The sequence below is a fragment of the Oryctolagus cuniculus genome, chromosome 14, assembly GCF_051225735.1.
Source record: "Oryctolagus cuniculus isolate XC-2025 breed Fujian yellow rabbit chromosome 14, ASM5122573v1, whole genome shotgun sequence".
Taxonomy (NCBI): Eukaryota; Metazoa; Chordata; class Mammalia; order Lagomorpha; family Leporidae; genus Oryctolagus; species Oryctolagus cuniculus.
This window is the reverse complement of record NC_142880.1, coordinates 91,144,039-91,166,515: the sequence shown is the minus strand read 5'-3', so window position 1 is coordinate 91,166,515 and position 22,477 is coordinate 91,144,039. Positions and strand designations below refer to the sequence as shown.

General features: G+C 47.5%; 1 protein-coding gene across 14 annotated transcripts in view; it reads right to left on the bottom strand.

Annotated features, from left to right (window-relative positions):
- SEMA5A (semaphorin 5A) overlaps window positions 1-22,477 on the bottom strand; it is a 479,052-nt gene that overhangs the window by 269,838 nt on the left and 186,737 nt on the right. For 12 of the 14 annotated variants that reach the window (XM_070056841.2, XM_070056840.2, XM_070056845.2 and 9 more), the window contains one exon: window positions 5,306-5,405. The exons of the other annotated variants lie outside the window; for them this stretch is intronic. In XM_070056841.2, coding sequence (XP_069912942.1) covers window positions 5,306-5,405 — 100 coding nt within the window. The remainder of the gene's footprint in view (window positions 1-5,305; window positions 5,406-22,477) is intronic. 14 annotated transcript variants of the gene reach the window in all.

Genomic DNA, 22,477 nt, shown 5'->3' with positions numbered 1-22,477 from the left:
AAGCATGTCAGTGAAGAATAAGAGTCAGAAGTGAAGTTCTGGAAGGAGAGTAACTGAAATAAATGAAACTGAAGAAAGTTCACAAATCGAGATGCAGGTTAAAAACTCTTTTTACCCAGAAAGTCAAAAAGTAAAGCAAAATCCTTAACAACCACAAAGAGTGCCTCAAACATCTCCATGGTCCATTGGCAAAGATTCCTCCTACAGTTGCTTGGATAATAAATTCTGGTTCATTACCACTGCCGGGCTTTATGTGTTACTGAAACATGGCCAACTGTAAATTCCTAGGCACCAAACACTGGGTCATATGTGGACCAAGTTAGTTGCATTTTGGAATAAAATTTTGAATGTTGCAGAGAACACATATCAGAGTGATTCAGGATGGAACCCTTGGAATGAACCTGAAACACTCAAGAAAAACAAACGCACTCGGAAAATAAAAACGCAATTGCGCTCTCTTACATCTGTTGCTTACAGCTCTATCAAGTTGCTAGAGGGTTATTACTGTCATTACTTCTATAATGATCTCTACAAAAACTCTAAACTGGGGCGGGCATTTGGTACAGGAGTTAAGAATCTGCTTGTGATGCACACAACCCCCACTGACTGCCTGGGTTTGAGTCCTGGACAGGATCCTGGACCTTGGCTCCTGCTCCTCGCCAATGAGTACCCTGGGAGCCTGGGGAAGGCTGAGTTAGGAGGTCACTGCCGACCACGTGGGAGATCTGCATTGCATTCCCAACTCCCAGCGGGGCCTGGCGCAGGACTGGCCGCTGCAGAGATGCACGGAGGCAAACAGTGCCTGAGATCTGTCTCTGTCTCAATCTGCCTTCAAACAAATAAAGGTAAATTCCATTAAAATAAAATTCTAAGCCAACATATTCTTTCACCTTGTTTTTCATATTTTTTATACCATGGAAACTGGCTTAGCAGGTTTTATAACAAAAACGTCTACATTCATTCAAAAACTGTTTTCTCAAGAGTAGATACAAAGAGAACCCCAGTAATTTATGGAAGTAACTGAAGAGGTTAACAGTGATTATCTTCGAACCTGTGCTTCTCCTTTATGCTCTGTTATTTTGTACATTTTCTAAAATGAAGATGCCCAAGTTTGATCACTGAAAACACAAACATTATTAACTTTTAAGGAGGCTGGGTGAAACAAGATACGAGTGTCAATGCATTTAAAATAACATAAAAGATAGTGAGCAGCTGGAAAACAGGAAAATGTCCAGGTTCTTCCAGGAATGGCATGAATTCAGATCCGAGAACCCACAGGTCCCCTAAAGAGAAAGTTTTCCTTTGCAGCACAATGGGCTCCCCTTATCAAAGAGCGCACGGACTCCTTGGCTGAATTCAGCTTCATGAGCACACAGCATCATGGGTATAAAGTGAAACCATCCAATCGCTGGCTCGCAATGCCCAGTGCTATGAAACCATGAAATGCATCATTCTGGTTTCCCACAGCTCAGCTTTTTAAAGCATTGCAAATTTCTGAAACTTACACCTGTTATCTAAACTTCTCTTGCTAGGTCAAGCCTTCTCAAACAGGAATCTGAGGGCTGGGCTATTTTTAAAGTGTTGCGGCTGGCTGACACCCCCTCTCAAACTTTGTGATCTTAATCACACCACATCTCCTAGGTGGAAATGCTACACTCTTCCCTCAGCAATATCTGCCTGAATGCATACGCACACAGACGACAAGACTGTCGTTCCCCCTCTTCACAGAGGAACGACACAGGACCCTGCGCTGTTCTTTCATCTGCTCGGCCCTCCCCGGGTTTGCTGCTGGTCCTTCCCGGGTTGGCTACCGACCCCTCCACCTCCGTGGAGGGGCGGCTCCCCCTGCCACTTTCCCCACTTCCGCGGAGGAGCGGCACACCGCCGGCCGGCTCTCTCGGGGGCTGCTCAGATGTTATCCGGATGTTCCTGGTGCATGTTGTCTCTCTCCTCCTTTATAGTCCTCTTCCGCCAATCCCAACTCTGCTACCCACATGCCGATCACGCTGCTCTCCTCCAATCAGGAGCAAGATCAGCTCCTGCAGCTCATCAGTCAAACTGGCGAGAGGCAGCTGTGTAGAAGTTGTTTACTCCTCTCCCAGCGCCATATTGTGGGAGAGCAGATGCACAGAATAAGTCTTAATTCCAGTAACTTAGTCTAGTCCGAGTTGCTCCCCACACAAGACCCTCAGAGATCCTCTGGATTTCGCTAGCACTAACTGCTGGTGGTGCCTGCTCACGTGGCCATCGCTTGTTCTGGGTAATTCCATTTAATCCTGGCACCAGCTGAAAGGGTGGACATGCTCATACCGACCTCAAACATGAGAAAAGTGGGCTCTGTGCCTCAGCGTCCATCAGCTAAGCAGGCATGCTCTTCCTTTCCTGACACATTCAGCAGGTGTCTGCAACACATCCCCCACTGTGTGAGAACAGAAACTGCAGTGCACGCCAGCGGGGCCTTAGGTGCCTGAGACATAATCATGACACGGTGCTCTACACTGCTTATCTGAGATTCAAAGCGAACTGGGCACCCTGCACTGTTATTCGCTAAGTCTGGCAATCTCACATGTTCCCCCCTGGACACAACGTTATACTGCAGCTAGGTTGACACAGGGCTGGCCCAATCCCTCCCAGCATGGAGGAGCTGGGACCCTCGATGAGAGGAGATGGATGGAAACTCTAGGGGGTGTTGGGGTGATGTCTTCACAGACAGTGGGAAGCAGACCTCCAGGGACAATGGGGTGGAGGCTCCCGGCACCCCGAGAGACCTGGAGGAAAAAGGCATTCCCATGGGAGCACCTTCCAGTCGCTGTTTCCAACGTGGGCAGGAACGTATCTCTGCACAGTCCCCAGAGTTCTCCACGCTTTCTCACACCCCTGGGAGAATACTGAGCCACTGACAAGTAGGTCACCTCCTGCCAGGTACGAGACGCAGGTCTATTCCCACACACCACAGAGCTCCAGAGACAATGAGGGTCTGCTGAGTCAAGGCCACGCGGAAGCCCTTTGCAAAGCTCCTTAGCAATGAACGAGGAGTGGCAGGTGCGGCTCGACTAGGTGGATCGCACTTCTCTCTGCTCCCCTAGCAGGGCGGCTTGTTCCCTCGGCTCAGGGTGAGAGGTCATGGTCCCCAAGGGTGAGCTCTAGGGTATAGAGCCTGCCACATCCTATCTTTTCCCAAATGTAGGCATCTGGAGTAAACATGCCACAATACTGACCATTTTCCCCTGCTACAAACAAGCAGAGGGACACACACCCTGTAAATAAAATATGTTCAGTCCACAGACATTGTAGAGCTTCCCTGAGGAGGAAAAAACATGCTACCTTCTGGAGAAATGAAGAGCTCAACACGTGTCCTACCACCTACGAGCAAGTAATGCAGTGCCCTGCAGTGAGTACTGTAGCGCACTAAAGGCTCAGGGAGCCAGCAGGGCTGGAGGTGAGCAGTGGCCTTCCAGAAAACAGAAGAGAGGTCACAAGCACCAGAGTCAAGACAAAGGAACATGTGCTTTTGAGCAACATAAATAATGCCATGTGCTTTTAAAAAAAGTAAATTGATAAAAAGTCAATCTAAGGAATGCGGTACCTCATTCAAAGGCACTGGTGGGCCACACCCAGGAGCCAGTGTTTACCCAGTGGGGGCTACAGGGAGCAGGCACTGTGAAAATGCCATGCTGACTGTGCTATGCAGGAGGAGGAGAGAATCCAGAGGACACATCGAGCTTAACACCTGATGCAGTCCCTGGGCTGTCAGCATCTGAAACCCCCAGCAAGGCTCTTAGAAGGACCCCAAGTAACACCGCCAATGCACACAGGCTTTCGCTTCACAAGACCAAATGAAGCTTAGTTGATTTCTTCCATGCCAGAAGCAAAGCCAACTTCTATTTATTCACTAATTTTATATCTATATCTATATCTATCTATACAAACAGATATATCTGTTTGCTTGAAGGGCAGAGTTACAGAGAGAGCAGTAGGAGAGAGAGACAGACAGATTGACAGGCCTCTTCCATCTACTGGTTAACTTCTCCATTGTCTGCAATAGCCATGGCTGGGCCAGGAGAAGCCAGGAGCCAGAAACTCCACCCTAGTCTCCCACAGGGCTGGCAGGGACACAAGGACTTGGGCCATTTTCTGCTGCTTTCCCAGGCACCTTAGCAGGGAGCTGGATTGGAAGTAGAGCAGCTGGGACTCAAACCGGTGCCCATGCAGGACGCTGGCACTGCACGTGGCAGCCTAACCCACGGCACCACGATGCTGGTCCCTACTTATTCATTTGACGTTCAACCATGCATCACAACATCATCAAGAACCGGGTAGATGGACAAGAACTCCATAAGACCGGAGAGCAAAGGCAACGATTCTAGAAACTGCCCAGTGTCTCGAGTGCCTGGAGCAGAGACTCGGGCAGCTTGTCAGCTGTGTGGGCATCGCACACCCTCCGCAGCCATGCACGCGTATTCCTAGGAAACCCAAGTGCTGCACTGCTCACGGTGCTTCCGGAAAACCCGAAGAATCCAAAGCTTTACAGGGTCTCCTTCTTCAAGCCAACTGTCCCAGAAGGTGGAAATAGCTTTTTCATGACTCTCATCGCCAGGATGCAGTGGCAGCTCCGGTGACTGGAGGCAGGGACTATGCGTGTTTGCATGGGGAGGAAATAAGAGGCAAACAACCCAACATCTGTTCTGACTGTGTCCCAAGGGCCTCAGTGCCAAGCTGGGAAGCAGATGTTGACTGGGACACAGGCCCACGCGCATTCCGAAGAGACGGAGATGCAAAAGAGCACTCCCTCTCTCTCATTCTCAATTCACTGGTGGATGGCTTGGCCAAGGTCACAAAGAGGTAAGGATGAGTGTGGGACCGTGCATCAAGTCACCAGCATGTTCCTAAGAAACAGAGGGAGAAGATAAGCACACAGCTTCTGCAATCGACCTTCCTCAGTCTGAAGCCTGGGCTCCTCTTGTATGAGGCACCTGCTTTTGGACAAAGTATTTCTCCACATTCTGCCTCTGTCGTCATTTCTAAAATGGAGATGATAGTACCCGCTTTGTGGGGTTGATGGGAGCAGGAAATAAGTCGGTTCCATTACAACAGCTCCTAGCCCCTGGTGAGGGCCCCGCCAATGCTTGCTACCAAGCCTATCAATGATCCTGTTATCAGTCATGTACCTCACACTGTGTTGCATTCTTACAACAAACAGCAATATTCACACCCTCCAATCGTGACACAGAAGCTCACGTGTACCTGCTCAGATGCAAAATGAAATGTGACAACATCTCCAGCGGCAAAACGCAGTATCTCTCACCTTGCTCCTACAACAAGTTCTTTCTGTCCTGGATCAAATGTTAACTGCGAGAAATCCACAGCATTCTTCGCTCTGAACTCGCGCAACCAGGGGCCAATTTCTAAACAGAAGAAATAAAAAGACAACAATGAGTGAATTTTCCTCTGCGGACCAGAGAGCGTGCACATCAGTAGCAAACATTACACTTCAGAGAGGATCGGCAGGGCCGCCGATGCGAGCGTTCCAGGGCCACAGGAGGCTGTCACCAGGATGTCACGTAACCCTCGCTGAGAAGGTGTGAAACACAGGGTGGTCATCCAGGGAAGAGCAGGCGGGTGATTCACCAGGCTCACGTGCATTTCTCCTTTTGGCTCTGGGCTGGGCCGAAAATATAACAGCACCCGCAGGTCTCATCAGAGGACCGCTGAATGCAACCAAGACCATTTCCTGTGCAAGCGACTGGAAAGCGCTCAAGACTGCAGAATCGCGAAGGACAAAGCACACGCACCATGTGCCCGTCCGTTGGGTTTCTAGTTTGCACCGACGATTGGGTTCTTAAACACATTCAGTCTTTCTAGATGAGAAATCCAGTCACTTCTAGGTCTCATTTACATCTTTTCTAAGGGACATCAGGAACGGCCACTCTACAGTGACGGTTTTTTTTATAAGCCTTGTTAATTCCTATTAGACGGCCCCCAGCTCAGAGACCAGTTATGAAATGACAATATATGGAGAGTGCTAGCAGGTGCTTCAGCAGCCATTTCTGCAACTTTCGCTAGCTCACGGCTGGCAAAGAAAGCAGACCGATGAGCTGTGTGCCACTGTGGGATATGGGACCGCATCTTGGACCGTCAACCATGTTCTCTGTTGTCTTTTCTTTGCTTGGATTCAGTATCTGAAGGATATAGCATATTGAACCAAACAGGCACAAGACAACGCTCAAAATAAAGTTACTGGCTTGGGGAAAAAGCATGCAGGCCAGGACGTAATCTCTTCAACAACAAATGCTGATGCTAGAAACAGGTCGAACATGGAAAGATTCCCGCAGCCCACAGCACGTCCTGTAGAAAGTTTTATGATATGAATGACATCCTTTTAGGACGAAAGATCTCTGTAATAAGCACGTCTTTACTATAGGATTGTGGGGGGGAAATAATATCAGCTGAAAGTTATTTTCTCTTAAAGGAAACCATAGCTGAGCCCTAAGGAGACCTGTATGTGGTTTTTAAATTTTAATATACATGATAACTTGATTTTTTAGTATTTTATATAAACTTTATAAACATCATTTTTATAAGAAAGTCCATTAAAACAAAAATTAGAGCCTTAAAAAGTACTAACAGGGAAACATTAATATCCTCTTTAAGCAGCACACCTGTAAATGCAATGTGATCACAGGTAAGGCTACAGGAATTGCAGAAGAGAGAGAGATGATTGGAAGCACAGGTAAAACAGAAGGGACAATCTGATGACAGGCCTACAGGATAACTGTGCTAGTGGAGGAACCAAGAGGGCGACATGGACGACCATGGCAGCCCTCTGGCCCTGACAGGTGTAACTCATCTCCACTCCATCAAGTTATCTCTGTGAGGCTCACTGAAGTGCCTTAAATGCAGGAGGCAGTAATACACGTGGGAAAGGAATGAGCCAGCCCAAGAGTAGCCGAATTAAGGAGAATTCGCACAGTCTGCATTGATCAATGCACAACATACGAATGTGTCAAAATATTAGGGTACCCCGTAAAGATGTACAACTAATATCTACTGATAGAAAAAGTTAACTGAAAAGAAAAGGGAGAAAAGAAAAAATGTGCCAGCAACCTAAGAAACTATGGGAAGGCGTGTTTAGATATGCACTGGAAAAAATCTACATCCAGAGTAAGAAGTTTGGACTGATTTCATTTTTGGAAAATTTTTTTAAGCACTTGACCCATTGGAAGCAAGTATCTTAGGAATACGGATGCGCCACTGATAGGAAGGATGGTTTAGAAAAAGTAGACAATGGGTCGGTGCCGCGGCTCACTAGGCTAATCCTCCGCCTTACCGCACCAGCACACCAGGTTCTAGTCCCGGTCGGGGCGCCGGATTCTCTCCCGGTTGCCCCTCTTCCAGGCCAGCTCTCTGCTGTGGCCCGGGAGTGCAGTGGAGGATGGCCCAAGTGCTTGGGCCCTGCACCCACATGGGAGACCAGGAGAAGCGCCTGGCTCCTGCCATCGGATCAGCGCGGTGCGCCGGCCGCGGCAGCCATTGGAGGGTGAACCAACGGCAAAGGAAGACCTTTCTCTCTGTCTCTCTCTCTCTCACTGTCCACTCTGCCTGTCCAAAAAAAAAAAAAGAAAGAAAGAAAGAAAAAGAAAAAGTAGACAATGCAGATGAGAACGTTAGATTTAAGAAAACCAAGCCCTGAAAACCATAAAATTCAGGAAGCGGCTATGAAGATGGTAAAGACGACACAGTGGCCAGGTCACTGACCACAGATGAAACCAGGGGCACAAATTAACAGAGTTTCCAGATGAAATGAAGAGAAAAGTGATAACTGAGTCTCAGATGTAAGGAGGTAAGGCTGGCATCAGGGAAAGACACTGGGCTCAGAGTCCTGCCCAAGAAACATCCCCAGTGGCAGGCTGGCCCCAGAGCCATGGGTAAATGTCACTGAGACCTAAAAGTACCCATAAAGATGCTCAAGTTCAAGACTTCCATCACTCACACAGGAAATCATAGGCAGAGAGCCCCACCAGAGCCAGAGTCCTGGGCTCCTGAGTGGGGGCCTCCTGCTCTGTGCACAGCTCACAGCCTCGAGAGCTGGGCACTCCTGCTGGGGCCTTCAAATCATGTACAGAGGGCTGAGGGCTGAGCTTCCTGCAAGGGGAGAAACGGTTACAGAAAAATATCAGGGGCTGGGTACTTGGCACAGTGGTTTAGACAGGTCACCACTTGGGGTGCCTGCATTGGAGTGTCCCCTTCAGGTCCTGACTCCTCTGCTTTCGATCCTGTTTCCTGCGCATGCACTCCACGGGGGGCAGAGGATGGCTCCAGTAACCAGGTCCCTGGCACTGGCATGGGAATTCATGGAGTTTTGGAAAACAGGTTTCTTCCAGGCCAGACCTTGCTGTTGTTGCAAGCATCTGAATTGTGAACCAGCAGATGTTAGATCTCTCTCTCTCTCCTCCTTTCAAATAAAAGTAAAAATAAATAAAAATTTCAAAAAGGTAAAAAGTAACAAACCAGTTAACTGACTTCACATGGCATTCACCTTTCATTTCAGTTAGAAGGGGAAGAGGGCAGCCACGAGGAAGCAAGGTGAGTGCTGTATTCCAGGCTTGTGTCCAGGGCTGAGTGACAGCAAGGCAGTTCCCTGCTTCCTAAAACACCCTCAGGTGTGAAGAGGGGAAAATGAAGCAACAGTGTGGAAGTCTCTAAGGGTCCTCAGAATTTCCTTCTCCAAAAGTCTAATGACCTTCTCTAACACAATGGGGCCTGCGTACAGCTAACACCAGCTGGGCTCAAGCTGGTACCCTGCTTGCTGGCGCATCACTGCAGGCTTTCTGCCTACCTCTCCTTCCCCTACTGCTGCACCTTCCACCTCCCTGCATTCCACAAGGGCCTGGGATAAAGTGCCTGCCCCAGCCCATCTCTCCACGTGCAAACGGGGCACCAGGCCCTCTCCTCTCAAGGGCCCCTGGTGGTCACAGCAAAAGCAACCTACTCTCTTTTCAATGCTTCAATCCCAAGCCACTGCTCCTCTTTGACCCCTTCCCTAAATCAGTGCTTTTTTCTCCGACATCTCCAGTGCTATCAAGTTCCCTCCCCTCTCCCTCTGCACACATCACACGTCTATCTGTATCAATTTTAAAAATACATTTTGTCACATTGAGTTGTTGCTACAGTTTCAAACACCTAAAAGGATGCATAATGAGCTCCCAGGTACAGGACGCCAGAAACAACAGCCTCAGTGGCACATGCAAATTTCCCCAAATCCTTCGGGACACACAACCCCAAGCATACAGACACCATTCAGGCACAGAGCCAACCTCCTCAACTCAGTTTGAGGCAATTAGGATGTTTCTAAGTTTCACACCGAGGCTGAAAGAATATGAGAAAAGAAACTCATAGGCCAACTTTATTTATAAGAAGGTGGTTGAAAATTCATTTCTGTTTATCTCTGCCCCTCCCTCCCTCTCTCACTTTCTCCCTCAACCCCCGCTTTCATATGGGTTAGGGCTTATCCCCAAAACATAAGATTGACTCAACTTTCAGATCAGAAAATCTGCCTATGTATTTCACCATCCCAAGAACAGATTTCAATACTGGTAGGGAGAAATTATCAAATCACCTTCAAAGGAATCAAGAAATGAATGGTTACAGAGAGAGAAGTGCCAGGGAATGTCAGGGTCAAATGAAGTAGAGATGAAAGGGTCTAAACACAGGGCCTTTGCTGGCCAGCATCACACCAGAGGCCACAGAAGTCCCAGGAGAGAGGATACAGTTTCCGAAAGCAGTGACAGGTTCACTGCCCCCACGGTCGGATTTACAGCTTTCCTCCCATGTTTTTCTTGTTTCTTTTTTTTTCCTGATATTACTGAAAAAAACCCTAGGATGAAATGCAACTTAAATAGGCAGCTAACAGGAATGCTATTTGAAAATTCTGTAATAACATAAAACTGGTCAATTTGAATATTCTGTAAATAATTTGTAATATTTGGCAATATAATCCAATTTTTTCACAAGCATTATTGTTGAAATATGGTCTCTGGTAACAGTTTTCTAATGCAAAATTAGGTGCACCGATTCTTCTTACTACCCCTACCTAATTGCTTTGTGGATATTTTATCAAAGTATAGTGATTCCATTTTTAAAAGAACTTGGTCTTACAGCATCAAAAAGAATTACACTTAAGTACATGAATGAGAATGAATAAATTCAGTCTAAATAGGAAGCACTGAGACAAACTAGACAGCAACCACATTCAAGTGCCACTCCCCCACAGAAAGGAAAGAGGAAATAAGGCAAAAAAAGAGTAAAAGTTACTTTTACAAACATAAATCACTCTAAAGGAAGCCAAAGTAATGACGTTCTCACGCCAAGTCTCGTGGAGCCTGATGAACAAGAATCCAGGAAGGCTCTGCTGTTGGAGAGGAACTCTGGTCCAAAACAGATCAGCCAGTCCCAACCCTGCATGGATGGCTCCTCCCCGCGCTGAAGCCTGCGGAACCACCTGGCCAGGAACCAGATGCCCAGCCAGCACGGCAGCCACCCAGGTAGAATGGGAACGGCTCTATCAGCTCCCGTTCTGTCCCTCACTCCTTCAAACTTTAATCAGTTAAAGAGCTGGGAAAGCAGAATTTCCCAACTGTTCTGGAGACTTGAAAACCACATTGCAAAATGAGCCCCAGGCCAGTCTGCATTTGGGTCCAGGGGATGAAGGTGGGAAAGATTGTGAAAGCATTGACAACACATGTAAGTACACAGACGTACAATGGCAAATCCCAGCCTACTCCTTCTAATCCTCACGAATCTTCCTAATTCGTTTAATCTGCATCGAACAGTGCACAAAGACATAATACTAATAATATGATTATCAGCAAAGCAGCTCAAACCAACTAACATTCCCATAGTGTATGTCACGTGTGAGGTGTGGCTGTATCCCCCTACACTCGTCAATCCCTGTATCTCTCACACCTGCCCTATTCTAGACGAGGAAACAGGGCACACCGGGGTTGAGCTGTGCCAAGCTAAGTAAGACACAGACCCAACCAGTCTTGATATTTCCCACCACTATATCTTTAAACCTCAGCAAATATAAAATTTAACTTCCTACACAGTCCATGTGGAGAGTAACAGGAAGCAAGAAAATCAATGGCCTCCTCACTTTGAAGGTGAGTTGATTCCCACTGATACGTACTATTAAATAAAACTGCCATCCACTCAGCTTTCAATTATGGACCAAAGAAAAGTGAAACACCACAACGCACTCTCCCAAAGTTAGGTACACATCAACTTATACAAACAAGATTGACTGTTTTGCTATTGCTAATATTAGTACAATTTGTTATTTTCAAATTATTTGGAAGGCATAGAGACAAAGAGAGAAACACAGACAGTGATCTTGTCTCTACTGGTTCAATCCCCAGTTGCTCACACCCAGCAGGGTTGGGCAAAGCCACAGTGAGAAGCCAGCAACTCAATCCAGATGGGCAGTGGGGACCCACGTACTGGAGCCTCAGTAAAGATCTATAGGAGAAACATTTCACTAGCTCGGTTTTATGAACCAGGTGTCTTCAAGTAAGGCTACAGAGGAAAAGCGACACACATGTGCTAACTGCTCTATTGGCGTGAAGAACTTTCTAGAACAAGAAGGCAGGGACAATCAGAGCGGCATGAAAATGGCTTTCTAATCACTCTAGACCACACAGCTCTGGATGGCCGGGACCAGACCCTGCCCTGTCCCCAAGAGCTGGGTGTTCACCTGCTCTGGGAAGGTGCTTCCACTGGTAGGACAGGAACAGAGGTGGAGGCAGGACTCTGAGCAGAAGTGGTTCACCCCTGCCCTCGTCCCAGATTGTGAGGGGCATCGTCCCAACTCAAAGATACCAACTGGTCCTGCAGGCTGGGGGGTCTCTCTCTCTCATGGACTTCGTACGCAGTTTCAGCGTATTACACAGCCGTCCAACTGATGTAATCAGAACTAGAACTATGATTAGAAAGCAAAGGAGTGGAGTTTGTGAAGCCATGACAGGAACAGCAGGGCAGGCCTGCACTGGTTCCCTCCACTGTGCCTTGCCCACTACTACTTTCCTACCCCTCCCTTTCCTGACTGCTTTTCCCAAACACTCAGAAGCAAGCAAGCAAGCTCACTTTGGGCACTAAGTCAGCAGCACCCCACGCCAGGTTTCTCCCCTAGGATGAGTCAGGCTCCCAGATGGCGGGTCCTCCCTCAAATTCTTCTAAGTGATTATAATGGGTTTCAGATGGTTTTCCAGAAGGAACAGGAACATTCCAGCCCAGGCTGCCCACTGGGCTGGGCACAGCTGGCAGGAGGAGAATCCCAGAGAAAAACTGAAAGCAACCAGGTCCACCACAAGCAACAAAGTATCCAGAGGAAGGTTTCCAAGGCAACAAATGCATCCCCCATCATAATTCCTTGCAAGAGGAGCACTTTGTAGAAAGACTGGAAACTCTCAGGCCAGTTTTCTCCTCTACATTTGAGGGCCTCAATTATTTTCAATCCAACTGGGTCACAGTCGGACATGGCACTGTGCATCCTAGTGACAAAACTGAGGGCAGAGAAATCATATTAACTGCCGAAGGCCATGCAGGGATGAGTGTCAAGGTGGAAAATCCCAAGCCCCACACTCCTTAGCCAACCTAGCTTCTTCCCATCACAGCACCAATGGACCGCAAAAGAACCTCTTGCGTTAGGTTCTACCAGACTTACCTGAGTACACCAAACGTGCCCACAGTGCCAACACTATCTACACATGCATACAGGTATGAACATATATGCACACACATATATAATACACAGGCACATAAATATGTACTGACACCTACAAGGGTACTTAAGAAAGTTTGTGCAAAATAAGAGTCATAAGGTACATATATTTGGGGGAAAAATCAATTTGAGGGGTGAGAAGTATGGCATTGTGGGTTAAGCCAGCACTCAGGATGCCCCCATTCTGTATCAGAGTTTTGGTTCAGAACTCAGCTGCTCAGCTTCAGAACCAGCTTCCTGCTAAAGCACACCCTGAGAGGCAGCAAATGATGGCTCAAGTACTTGGGCCCCTCCCACCACACAGGAGACCTGGGGAGAGTTCCAGGCCCCCGCTCTGGCTACTGTGGGCATCTGGGGAATGGATCAGCAGCTCAAAGCACTTCTCTGGCTCTCGCTCACTGCCTTTCCCGTAGATGAAAATAAACATTAAACACTTCTGAAATCCATGAACCATATTTTACAATATGCAATTTCCATGAACTTTGATTATTGATTATGTATATTTATATTTACAGATGCATGTTCATTCATACACGCACACATAATATGTACATAAGGATACAGATCAGGAAAAACATGAATCATGAAAAAAATATACCTGGACATCAGTTTTTATACCAAAATAAACTCTTTCAATTCTATTTTTCCATGAACTTTAAATTCCCCTCTTATCTGTAAAAATGAGAGAAAATAATACCTCAAAAATTTATTACAGAAAATGATCAAAATGTCCCTTTGTGATTTGTTTCAAATAAAACAAAAATATTCAACAGTCAAGGATTAGAAAAAATAGAAAGTATCAGCTAAAAGAAAAGCATAAAGCATTTAGTGTTTACATTATTTGTAAACATGACACATAAAACACATTTGAAATTTAAAAAATTTTAAATTCAAAAATGGAAACAGTGCTTCTTCAAATGCTTTATGATTTGGGTCACACGGGCTTAGAGTGACTCAGGTATTATGCAAAGTCTTCACGTTTGTGCTGTATTCACATAGAATATATGTAACCCATTTGTCATACATTCATCGCAGAAAAAAAATCTACAAACTTTGTTTTGCAAAAGAACTGTACTCGTTTCTTAAGACTTATTTATTTGACATGAACACAGGCAGAGAGAGAGAGAAAGAGAGAGAGAGAAATGTCTTCCATCCACTGGTTCACTCCCCAGATGGCCGCAGCTGTGCCGATCCAAAGCCAGGAGCCAGGAGCTTCTTCCCAGTCTCCCACGTGGAAGCAGGGGCCTGAGAACTTGGGCCATCTTCTACTGCTTTCCCAGGCCATAGCAGAGAGCTGGATAGGAAGTGGAGCAGCCGGGACTTGAACAGCCACCCAGTTGGGATGCCGGCACTGCAGGAGGCAGCTTTACCCACTACACCACAGTGCCCGGCCCCAAGATATGCACTCTTGAAATGGGTTTGCATAAAGTTCTATGCTTCAGCCTGGGCCAGCTGACCTGGTAACTCTCTGAGAAAGCAGGAAGCGTTGATGGTTCACCTGCACATGGAGACTTTGTGATCTGGTTCAGGAAAGTTTATCTATTTCTTTTCACTTCATTCGGGAGGCAGAAAGAAACACAGAGAGATCTTCCATCCTCATCCTGATCCTCCTCAAACGCCAGAGCAGCCACGCTCAGGCCAAGCCAAAGGCAGGACACAAACTTCAGTGAGGGTCTCCCCACTGAATGGCAGGGACCCGAGTACTCGAGCCATCCTCTGCTGTCTCCCAGGGTGCACATGAGCAAGAAGCTAGAATCGGGAGTGAAGCGAAGACTCAAACCCAGGCTCTCTATGCAGGTTCTTAACTTTCCAAGTGCCTGTCCTGTGTGTCTAATTTTTATGCTGGTTTTTTGCAGCCTGTGATCCTTGGTATACCCTATGTCCATAACTAAGGAGTAAGAGTTCCAAATATGGCCAGCATCGCGGCTCAATAGGCTAATCCGCCACCTAGCGGCGCCGGCACACTGGGTTCTAGTCCCGGTCGGGGCGCCGGATTCTGTCCTGGTTGCCCCTCTTCCAGGCCAGCTCTCTGCTGTGGCCAGCACCCCATGGGAGACCAGGAAAAGCACCTGGCTCCTGCCATCGGATCAGCGCCGTGTGCCGGGCGCAGCGCGCCGGGCGCAGCGGCCATTGGAGGGTGAACCAACGGCAAAAGGAAGACCTTTCTCTCTGTCTCTCTCATTATCCACTCTGTCTGTCAAAAAAAAAAAAAAAAAGAGTTCCAAATACGTCAAACTGTAGGAAGACACACTCCTCCAGTGCAGCACGAAGAAGTCTACATGTGGAGGTGGCTGTGGACACAGTCTCCCTGGGCTGAGTGCAGGAATCACGCCTGGGGGGATTCAAGTGTGACTCTGGACCTGTCATTTCTACAAGTCAGGTTATCATAGAGCAGGGCAGAACAAAGGCATTGTTTGATATTTTCCCTGGGTAGGTATTTTACGAGAAATTTTAGGAAAGATAGCTTCATCAGAACCAACTAGTATCCCATACCATTGAAATACACTACCTTTCTGAAACAAGAGATGGAATTCCACTGCTGCCCCGCATTTTATTTGCATGATTTTCTGGCCATCCCAGAAAATCTCAGGATCTCACCATCAGTGTTAGGTGATGCCCAGCCTTCCCGGGACCAAGCAGCTCCGCATCCTTCAAGGTTATCACAGACATACCTGGCTCTGTACCCGGCCAGGGGTAAAGAGACACTCGTGGAAAACCGCCTGTAAGCTAGGTTCAAACATCTGGCTTGTGGGCTGGAGCTGTCTTCCCTTTTGTTTATAACTTTTAAGATCTCTATAACTTCCTATTTCATAGAACCATCTGGAGCATTCAATTAAGATAAGAACCAAGGTGATCAGTGGCTGGTTTTTATTGGTGGAAAACTCACCCAAGAAGCAATTTCTACTCATCCATCAACAAAGACAGGTTTTTGGTTTTTTTTTTCTACAAGATAATGCAAACTCACATGCAAGCTAAGACTCTCAAACTCCTGACTGCCCAGCTTCCCACTCCGGGCTGTGGAGCTGGTGCCCAGCCTGTCCTGGCTTGAACCCTGGGTGCTTTAGAAGTGAATACGTCACTTCTAGGAACCTACCTAATGCGCAGGGTCTTCATTCTTGACTCACAACCTGCAGCGTATGACTGTAGCCTATAAAATCTAATTGCAAAATCTTAATGTTGTGTCAGGGGACATTAAAAAGTAATTTCCCTTAGATTTATAAGTTCAGAATTACAAATGATGTCAATATGACTAAAATTGTAAAAATGACGAATTTCTGTTCAACAGGTACTTAGATTACTCTAGGAGTGGCCAAACAGGCTTGCTGTGTAAGCAGCAATAACCAGAAAGGTGATGTGGACAAAATACAGCCATCCACACCAGCTGTCTGCAGAGAGGTTCAGGGGAGAGCTTCGAGATCTCTTAGTACAGTTACAGTACTTGGGTTTAAACAAGCTAGATTCAAGTCTGCCACATACTCAAGAAGTCCCTAACTTTAGCTCTAAGGAAATACATCATCTGCTTAAGTTATTATCCCCGTCTGTCCCATCCTCATAATTTGCACTGTTTCTTTTCTGTCTCTTTGCTATCGTGAAGCCCTGTGTGCTAATACAATGCACCACCTCCACAGGATTCAGAATTCAGGAGAAATGAGACAGGACAGCTTAAGAGAAAATCTAGGGTTGTATAAGGAAGTCTCCTCACCCAAAGAAAGGTCTAATAAGTGCCAAGGTGGCCTCTTGCAAGAAGCCAGACTTTCTGCACATTAGAGCCAAAATACGTTTTCCAAGACGGCCAGATTACTCTGGGAGCTTTAGGGTTAAGCATCAGAGAGAGGTCCAGCAAGACGCTGGGGCAACACAATGGTTCATTTGCACAGTGAGCATCTAACGGTTACCCCGCATCTGCTACACGGAAGAACCGACCGCAGGTACCAGGACACAGAGCACTGAAGGCACATCTCTGGCTTCAAGATTCAGTCTTCAGGGGAGAAGGTGAGACACGCACAGAAGAGAGCAACACTCAAGAAGATAAACACTATCTGTCCCCACGGAAAAGCTCCAAGATGATACGTGCTCTAAGGCAGTCCTGTCTGGTGAAAATACGAGCTACACACGCAGCTGAAGCTTCCAGTGGCTGCACTAAAAAACTGGTAAGAAACTAGAAAAATAACTGTAAACTATGGTAGAATTTATGTAGCCCACTATATCCAAAATATTTCAATACATGATCAAAATAAAAGTTATTGAGATATTTTCATTGTGTGTGTGCGTGTGTCCTATGACTTTGAAATCTAGAACATACCTCACTCTTACCTCGCTTCTCAATTTGGACTGGACACATCCCCAAGAGCACAACCACATGTGGCTAGTAGCCACCCTATTAGACAGGACATGTATAAAATATTAAGAACAGGCTTCCGTGGAAACACAGAAACTTTGTTCTAATAGATCCAGTACTGGAAAACAAATTCACTTGGGGTCTTATCTGCCCTGCGCTCCCGCACAACTGAACCCTGGGTTGACTCAAACAGAACTGCCATACACTCAGGATACTACCTTGGTCTTGAAGCATTTGGCCCACTGGGCTTTGGACCTCAGATGCAGAACTTTTTATCTGTGGGATTGGATGAAGCGAGTGGCAGGCTGTTTAGTAACAGGTTGAGTCAGCAGGTCGGGGGCATATTTCCAAAGAAGTGTGCCCTTTACCCATTCCAGCGTCTAACTCCCTGCAACATTCTGCCTGCCAAAAACACCTTTCTTTAGCTGAGGCGGCTGAGCCAAGCCAGATTCTCTCTGCAACCCACTTGACTTACGACAGCGACCTCGGGCCATGCAGCAAACAAATGCAATTCTGTGAAGCTTTGATGGGAAATCTCTGAGCACCCAACTCAGAGCTCTTCTATGGCTCCTTCCGACTTCTTGTTTCTTCAATTAATAATGTAAACACGATTGCATTGAGATGTTTATATGCTCAGAACCATTAATTATTTATAAAAAGACAAAAGGGATTAAACTTGATGGCATTAAACTTTAAAAATAAATTTTGGGGGCCAGTGCCATGGCGCACTAGGTTAATCCTCCACCTGCGGTGCCAGCATCCCATATGGGTGCTGGTTCTAGTCCTGGTTGCTCCTCTTCCAGTCCAGCTCTCTGCTGTGGCCCAGGAGGGCAGTGGAGGATGGCCCAAGTGCTTGGGCCCCTGCACCCTCGTGGGAGACCAGGAGAAGCACCTGGATCCTGATTTTGGATCAGTGCAGCTCCAGCCGTTGTGGCCACTTGGGGAGTGAACCAACAGAAGGAAGACCTTTCTCTCTCTCTCTGTCTATAACCCTACCTGTCAAATAAATAAATCTTTTTTTAAAAAAATAAATTTGTTATTTTTTATTATTTAATTCCATTTCCATTAATGTTCTGAAGTGTCTTCATATATCTTGATGGTGATTATGTTTAAGCAGCATTCATAAACTATTCCCTATCATAGCTCTAATTGTTGTTGATACCCCTAGTTGTTGATATCTACCTACTATTCTGAACTAACTTATTAACGATGATAAAAGTGCTGGTGTTAGGGTGCAGGCTCTAAAAAAGTAATCTGCAAACCATGGACCAGGGACCATACCCAGCTCCCCACCTGCTTGTATGAGAAAAGTTGTAGTGTAACACACCCATGTCCGTTTCTTTAGATACAATCTACAGCTGCACGTGTGCAGTACTGACAGCATACAGATTGACTTGTAGACCAAAAATGTCTACTGTCTTGGGAAAATCTTTACCAACGCTTTTCCTATATGATCACAGAGTTATAAGGTCAATAAATATGCATTATAGATAATTAAAACACATTAAGTACAATGTTTTCTAACAGAGACCCACAAAATGACACACAACACTGGACAGAGGAGGATGCTCTGGGTCCATCTACTCACACTCCTTGATTAAGAATCAGGGAGCGCAGAGGGACCAGCTGAGACACATCGAGCTAGACCTCAAGACAGACTGGTCTGAAAGTAACCCTGGCCACTTCTTCCACATGATTTATTACACAATTGGTGCTTCACAAGTTTGTGTAAAATTCAATTACAAACTACGTTTGGGCTGGCGCCGCGGTTCTCCTTTCGCCAAGCCTGCTGGCCACTTGCAGGCTCTCCTCATCTCAGGGGAGGCAACAGGGGCTCTGTCTTGCTCAAAGGCCTGTGCCCGCATTAAAGAATGGCACTCAGCCAAGGAACTGATGATGAGGGAAATAAGTGGACTTGTAAGAGGCTACACATAGGCCAGCGCCACGGCTCACTAGGCTAATCCTCCGCCATGCGGCGCCGGCACACCGGGTTCTAGTCCCGGTCGGGGCGCCAGATTCTGTCCCGGTTGCCCCTCTTCCAGGCCAGCTCTCTGCTGTGGCCAGGGAGTGCAGTGGAGGATGGCTCAGGTCCTTGGGCCCTGCACCCCATGGGAGACCAGGATAAGTACCTGGCTCCTGCCTTCCGATCAGCACGGTGCGCCGGCTGCGGCAGCCATTGGAGGTGAACCAACGGTAAAGGAAGACCTTTCTCTCTGTCTTTCTCTCTCACTGTCCACTCTGCCGGTCCAAGTTTGGGGAGGGCACTATGGCACAGTGAGTTAATTCGCCACTCGGGATGCCTGCATCCCCATCGCCATTCTGAGCCCTGGCTCCTGGGCTTCTAATTGAGTTTCCTGATAATGCGCTTGAGAAGGCAATAGTTGATGGCCCAAGTGCATGGGTTCCTGCCACCCATGTGGGAGAGCAAGATGGAATCCTAGCTCCTGGCTTCACTCTGTTCCAGTCCTGGCCATCATGGGCATTTGGGAAGTGAACCAGCAGGTGGAAAATCAGTCAGTCAATCAATCTCTCTCCACCCCACCCCCTTCCAAGTCACTGTGCCTTTCAAAAAGGCAAATAAAAAAAAATGCATATATTTTGGTAAAAAATGAATTTGAAACCCAGTCTTTATATAATATGCATTTTCCATGAACCTTGTTAAAACCCCTCATATATGATTTCAAAATCTTTGTACCCAAATAAACTTATCTTTTCACTTTCCATGAACTTTTTGAAGTAAGTTTACATCTTACCTGACATCAATAAGTAGTACTATTTTACTCTATTTCGTTTATTTGGCATTTAATATCGTGAAAGAAAATTGAGAAGTCATACAGAAAACCACTACACTTTTCATATATAAAAGTTGAGTATTTTCTATACTTTCACAAAAAGTCATTTTGAAACCCCACTTAATTATTATATTTCCATTTTCTGAGAAAAACACAAACTTTCTGGAATTCCTAGACAGCCCACTAGCTAATGTTATCCCATAAAAGCTACCACACCACACTTCCAGGCTTGCTTAGGCACCAGAAGCCTGAAGTCAGTCACCAAATATGCTAGACTGGGGAAAAACAAAGTACAGCTTTTAAATAGAAAAGCAGGGCTGGCACCAGCCTGCAACGCTGGCATCCCATACGGGCACTGGTTCGAGTCCCGGCTGCTCCACTTCTGATCCAGCTCATTGCTGTGGCCTAGGAAAGCAGTGGGAAAGCAGTGAGGATGGCCCATGTCCATGGGCCCCTGCACCCACATAGAAGACCTGGAAGAGGCTCCTGGTTCCTGGCTTTGGATTGGCACAGCTCCAGCTGTGGCGGCCATCTGGGGAGTGAACCAGCAGATGGAAGACCGACCTCTCCACCCCCCCCCCCCCGGCTCTACCTCTTTCTGTAACTCTTATAAATAAATAAAAAATAAATCTTTAAAAAAAGGAAAGTGGGTCTCTGCAACTTCCAGCAGAGATGGCTGGATGCCTGCCACGTCCAGCATCTCCTAGAAGGCTTTGCACACCACACCTTCAATCACGCACCTCCGTCAAGATGGGTTTGCAGGAGACATGGAAAATAACGGGGATCGATCCTTCCTTTTGCCGTGGCCCCCTTGGTTCCTCGTGGTGAGTCGGCGCTGTTTGCATTCTGAGCTACAACACGACACCATCCACAAGCCTGACTGTGCAGCATCTCCTCTCATTTCCGGCACACAGCAAGGCCGTTACAGGCAAAGCACAGCTTGTGCTACGGCTCCACTGAGTCCCTTGGAGAGAGCCGGGAATTCAACGTCTCAGTCCCATTTCTAATCTTGTTTTCCATTTCTCTCGACACGTCCGTACACTCATTTCCTGATGTCTCCCAAATGGCCTCAGGGACCCTTCCCTCTGCGCCCAATTTTCATGCATGTGTCATGAGCAACTCTAATTATGTGCTTGGTCCCTGATGCTTCCTCCCCACAACACCCCCTCCCAGGCACACGTGGGTGTGTTCATTCAAGTCTCCCAGGGACAGACTCTTGCCAATCTGGGCCTGACCCTGCTCTGGAACTAGAAAGTCTGCAGGAAAAATAAGCAGAGGAGGCCCTTCCTCCCACTGGACGCACATCCTGCTAAGAGACACAGACAGATTAAATATGTGCCGTGACATTAAGAAACAAGAACAGCCAGCGCCACGGCTCAATAGGCTAATCCTCCCCCTGTGGTGCTGGTACACCGGGTTCTAGTTCCAGTAGGGGCACCGGATTCTGTCCCGGTTGCCCCTGTTCCAGGCCAGCTCTCTGCTGTGGCCCGGGAGTGCAGTGGAGGATGGCCCAGTGCTTGGGCCCTGCACCCCATGGGAGACCAGGAGAAGCACCTGGCTTCAGATCAGTGCAGCGCACCGGCCACAGCGGCCATTGGAGGGTGAACCAACAGCAAAGGAAGACCTTTCTCTCTTGTCTATCTACTCTGCCTATCAAAAAAAGGAAGGGAGGGAGGGAGAGAGGAAGAAATCCATGCTGGGAAGGAGGAAAGGGGCAACCCTCTGGGCATGATCCGGGGGTAATGAGTTACAGAAGCAAAGTCAGCGGTGTGAGAGAGGAGGAGGAGAGAGCCCAGAGGGAGGCGGGGCCAGCGCACCATGACCTTGCAACTTAGGGTAAGGTTCCATTCCCCAGGCAGACACATGCTACAAAGGGCTAGGTAGCATCTCAGGTTTTGTGGGGATGTGGTCTCTGAGCCAACAGCTCCACGCTGCTGTTGCTGCCGTAGGCACATTGAAGGGCGCAGGCCTGGCATGGCTGGGTGCCAACAAGCCAGGATTACAAGAACGAGCAGCGGCCAGCCTTGGCCTGCAGCCCAAGTCTGTCCCATGGCACTGGAGAGCCGGGATGTGCGTAAGGCAGGGGGTGGGTGAGATGTAAGCGTCTTCGCATTTTGTAAGACATGAAGGGCAAGCATGTGGAGCATGGCCACGGAGGACACAGACGCGGGAAGCAGCACAGACCACAGCAGCCCTTGCACAGGGGTTTTGACCTTGCACATGGGTTTTGACCTAGGTGACTGGGAAAATAAGAAAAGGCAAAGAAGTAAGGATGCCACTCAAACTGTCCATTATGGCGACTCAATCTAGAGACCATTTCTGAGATGGGAAAGCTGCAGAAACCAAGAATCGTAGGCAACATTCCCAGAGTTGTCTCCTGGACATCAAAGTGAAGCTGCCACTGGAAACCCCGAGGGAGATGGAATAAGGCAGGTGCGGGGTGGGGCTGTAGCTCAGGCGCGGCTGCACACAACAGAGAGATGTGGGAGCTCTCCATATCAGCCGGCATTTAATAAGGTGACGGATGGGACAATACGGGGTCAGAACAGAACCTGAAGAGAAAGGATCTCT